This window comes from Elaeis guineensis, chromosome 13 (genome assembly GCF_000442705.2).
Source record: "Elaeis guineensis isolate ETL-2024a chromosome 13, EG11, whole genome shotgun sequence".
Classification (NCBI taxonomy): Eukaryota; Viridiplantae; Streptophyta; class Magnoliopsida; order Arecales; family Arecaceae; genus Elaeis; species Elaeis guineensis.
In genome coordinates this window covers 67,749,545-67,754,452 of record NC_026005.2, presented here as the reverse complement: position 1 = coordinate 67,754,452, position 4,908 = coordinate 67,749,545, and the positions used below count along the sequence as shown (strand labels likewise).

Genomic DNA, 4,908 nt, shown 5'->3' with positions numbered 1-4,908 from the left:
TTCAGAACGCCCCACCTTCAGAGTTGAAGGCCTCAACATCGACCGATAGCAAAGCCGACCTAAGCAAAGATTGGGCCAGCCAATAATTGCCGATGGCCTTCCTCACATCCAAGACCTCAACATTCGATAAAACTACCATCGGGGAAGATATCTGGCCTGTAGGTCGGTCGAATGAGAAGACATTCACACCAAAATTCGAGGAGTACCCGAATGGTGTGATGAAGATATAGAAGGCTAGGGGATAGTTCCCCCGATGCGATGGACTGAAGCGGCATCACCATCCTTGCTGGCATTGAAGACTCCTTCCTCCAGGCGCCGCTGGGTCCCGAGGAACCCCCAACCACAGGTTGGGCAAGCACGGCCTCAGATCGGCCATATTTTGGGGTGGGGGCTACACTCAACTTCTTCCTCTTCGTAGCAGTGGCAGCCCAATGAATGGACTCTAGCTCCATAGGATTCATTGCTACATAAAATACGAGGTCATCCAAAAGAGAAAAAAATGCCAAACTATAAAAAAAGGGGGAACTTACTTCTTGGGTCGGCCAGACTCAATCCAATCTTGAACAAAGTCTCCTCGATAAGGAACTTGGTCAATGGAGAGGGAGTTTGACTGACGATCTGCTTCAACATCTCCTCTTTGGTGTCGGACAAAATTGGAGCTCTAACTGCCAACCTATGAGGTTGACCTTATGATGTGCCGAAGTTCCAAAATTGCTTGATCGAGATAAAAAAAAATACTCCTCCCAATTATGCACCGAAGAAGAGGCACCTCGGAAGAGACGAAATCCCCTCTGAGGAGAGGCATACCACCATCCGACCTCTGTACGATGCTCCCTCAATGTGAAGCAGGTCCGAAGAAGTCGGGAGGTCGGTTCGATCCTGAGGAAGAAGGTAATGGGCAAAGAAGCCTAAGATCTGATGTTATGAGTTCAGTGCGATACTACATAAGCTTATCCTATATGAACTAAGAAAATCTATAACAAGGTAGTGGAAGGACAGTCGAAGATTGGCCTTTAAAGATTCCTTGTAGAGGCCTACTCGACCTTGATGAGAAAACTGAGGATGAGGAACGACCATAGCTCGACTTCTACCGAGCAATGAGGTGAAATCCCTAAGTGTCAGAGCTCTCCCCTCTCGAACAGTAGAAGAGGTGAAAATCAAATTACCGTAGCTCTATTTATAGAAGTTCGGGATGGCTCCGATCTGCTGTCGATTTACCTTTCCCAGTTGATGTTCGACAAGTGTCAGTTGATGATTGATCAATGTGTGGCCCCCATGGATCCGAAGAACTGACGGCTTAGATTTGAAGATGGTTCACCACGAGACACCAATCCCCGACACATGTCAGATGAGGACAGCTTGACTAGATCAGCCTCAACCTCAGACTAGTACTCTCTTCAGTCGATCTATGAAAAGCTCAACCTCGAGAGTGGGAGATATCTGTTGTAGATCTATTCTTCGATCTCGGCTCAGATATCCTCGGTCCCTGCCGAGCCATGAGGGATGGATGACCTAACACAGACGCAAGTGTGATGATGGGTTGGGCACCCCATCCGAACTAATCTCGATTCTTCGACCTCAGACGATCTATCCTAGATTATCTTTGGCCGACCTATCCTAGATCACCCAGAGATCAACGACCACACTGCAATCTCCGATACCTCAGCTATGGTGACCTACTGTAGATTGGCTCGGACGATCTATCCTAGTTCGGCGGTACCCGAGCTATTTCTTTCACCAACAGATCTATCCTTCCTCCAAATTGAAAAAGTTCAGATAATGCAGAACTCCTCCATGATGAAATATCTCATAAAAGGAAAGTTCTTTTTGAATCAATCTGTGCGATAAGTTCGAAAGCCATCAAGACTCCGAGATGGATACGACTCAAACTCTTCTCCTATAAATTATAACTCCAAAAGCCTCCAAGTACGCAATCGACTTCTCGCTCTTTCTTCTCCTTGTTCTTCAATCTCTTGACTTGAGCGTCGGAAAGTTTATACTGGAGAATGCCACCTCGGTGTGGATTTATTTTGCAGGTGTTCGTACGAAGCTCCAATGATAGTTCTACTTTGGTGTCCAACCTCAGATGGGGAGATCGGCAGCAACAGCATGTTTTGCCCAACTCTGCACTCGTCATCTTAAATGGGTCTAATAAAAACTCCTGAAACAGGGTTGGTGGGAAGATTGAAGATCGCCGTCCTTCCACTCTAACCAACCCCACCAGTGCGGCTCACCCTCTGTTCTTAATTTGTTTTTGGGCGTCTCCGAGTTGAAAGGTAGGCTCCCGAGAGCTGGGCAGCCACTCACAACAAGAAGTTCCAACGAAGGGAAGGTGGACTGACTGCGACAGATGGCGGTCAAATTTGGCAGACCGAGCAGGTGGATCGCCTTGAGGCCAGAAAAGGCCAGATTGGTCCCAGCATCTGCCTCATCCGCATCATCGATCAATCGCTTCATCTCCTTGCAATCGTACACGTCAGGCTCTTCTAGGTACTCGAGCTTGAGAGCCCATGTGACGTTCTTCGGCTTGTCGCAGCCATATGCACGCAGGATGGAAAGTGTCGGAAACTAAGTCGAAGGTTGCAGCCCCTCCGACTGATTTTCTTTAATTCTTTGAGTCCTATTAGCTCCAAAATCTCCAGCTTCGGAAGACACCAGTTCCGATTTACAATGTCACCACCATGCCCTGCTGTCTCACTCCCCTTTTCCATTATCAGCTCCTCCAGGGTCACACAGTATGCAATCTCCAGCTGCTGAAGGCTCGACGACATGTGGGTGCTGAGGAAATTTGATAGCAACAGCTGGTGAGGCTGGCGCAAGTCGAGCAGCTTTTTTACGCGCAGGCGCCACATCATCACATAGAGTGCAGTTGGGAGAGCCTCCACAGTGATTCCGAGAGCTTTCAAGCCTTCAGTCAATGCCTCAAATTCCACCCAACCCTCGTACGGAGTGTGGTTTAGGTCGAGCGGTTTTTATATGACCCCGGATGGTATCGATGAGATTTTCTAGAAATCTCAGGTTGAGGAATTTTAATTTGGTGAGATATCCTCAACTTTTGGACAGACGTGTGATGTCAGTGAATGACAAATCGAGGTATTGAAGATTTTTTGCTTCGCTGATCTGGGAGACGTGTGATCTCAGTGAATGACAAATTGAGGTATTGAAGATTTTTTGCTAAGCTGATCTCTGCGGGAGCTCAATGATTTGGTTGTGAGATAGATCCAAGTAAATTAAGACAAAAAAAGAAAGAAAAAATTATGGGATGTTTGATCGGGGAGGGTGAGATCTGAAATCGAAATCGGAATGAGTGATTCTTATTCCAACCATTTGATTGGAAAAAGTACCGCTTCGATTCTGATTCTAGGGTGAAATGAGAATAGCTCAATCTATATAGAACTCAATCCCTATTTTTCTTTATGGATTCAAATTTTCATCCTAATTTTGATTTTGATTCCGATTCCGATTCCGGTCACAAATCAAAGGCTTCGAAGGATTTGATCATTCCGATTCCGATTCCAAATCATTTCGATTTTTATTCCCATTTCGATTTCGGTTACGAACCAAACACCCCCTACTAGGTATAAGCTTCAAATATGGGTTCCCTTGGAGCATCAGGATTACCAGGTTGGGACACTTCAGAGGAGCGCCAGGGAATTCTCTGATCTCACTTCTGGTTAAGGTGACCTGCTTCGTTGTTGCCCAAACATTCAAGTCTGCTGAGCTTCTGCAGAATGTGGCACCACTTTGCACAATCAACTTCTGATTATTTTCGTCCCCGTCGGAGGCTATCCACCGTGCCATGTCTCCGATGATATCATGCATTTTTACTTCAGTGTCTTCGTCGAACCCAGGCTCTAGCAAACAAGCGGATTTTAGTTTTCCTATGATAGCATGCCCGCTTTCGTAGGCCTCGTTGATGTCGTTGAAGACGCCGACATCTATCAACCCATGGCCCATCCAGCACTCGATGAGTTCACTATTGTTTATAGAAAACTCTTCCGGCCACAACGTGCACAGCAAGAAACACTTTCTTATAGAATCATCTGGCAAATAATCATAGCCAAGCTTCAGTCTGGGAAACATGTCCTCGTCCTTTTCTAGGATCTGAGGAAGCTTTGACCTCCGCAGTAGTGTGATGGCATTTTGCCACTCTTTGGGAGTCTTCCTCATTTACATAGCCTTCCCGATGACTGTGAGAGCCAAGGGCAATCCACGACACTCCTCGACCACTTCCCTTGCGAGCCTCCGTATTCTTGGAGCAGACTCGAGCGTGTCTTGGCCGACCATATCCTGGGACAACTGCAATGCGTCCTGTTGCTCCAAACAGTTTATCTTGATCTTCTTGTGGGCTGCCATGGAGCCACACACCTTCTCCTTCCGTGTGGTAAACACCACCTTATGCTTGAGCTGGCCGGTGGGTCTTCTGGAAGGAATGGGAACCCCAACGGCCTCCAAATCCACCTTGTGCCATAGATCGTCCAGCAGCAACAAGAAGTTCCTACACTTGAGGTGGTTGAAGATTGCAGTGGCTTGTTCGCTTTCGTGTTCATTATCCGGCGAATGCATCCCCAGCCTGCTGGCTATTATCTTTTGAAGCTGCTTCATTGTATACTACTGTTGCCCAGATCACATGATCGAACATAGCGGTTCGTTGGCCGCCGAGCACTGAATTGTTGCTGTTACCTTCTTGGAGGGAGAGAAAATCGACCTTGTTAATGCATTTCAAGAGGGAGGTCTTGCCCACCCCACCCATGCCCGATACCCCAATGATGCCCACCTGGTCATCATTGAGATAGCTGAGAACCTCGTCTAGATTTGACTCCCTTCCTAGGAGCTCCGACGTGTGAGGCATCTCCTGGACCGGAGGCGGAGGCAATCTGGCGGTAAGGACTTCAAGATTGTTTATTT

At 47.3% G+C, this 4,908-nt stretch overlaps 1 protein-coding gene across 1 annotated transcript; it reads right to left on the bottom strand.

Annotated features, from left to right (window-relative positions):
* Positions 1-4,170: 4,170 nt before the first annotated feature.
* On the bottom strand, positions 4,171-4,605 carry LOC140853150 (probable disease resistance protein At1g61300). The gene has a single exon (XM_073247241.1). It carries the CDS (start codon positions 4,603-4,605, stop codon positions 4,171-4,173), a length of 435 nt encoding a protein of 144 aa, XP_073103342.1.
* Positions 4,606-4,908: the final 303 nt, after the last annotated feature.

Coding starts and splice junctions, on each gene's coding strand:
- LOC140853150 (XM_073247241.1), bottom strand. CDS start 4,605: ATGAAGCAGCTTCAAAAGATAATAGCCAGCAGGCTGGGGATGCATTCG.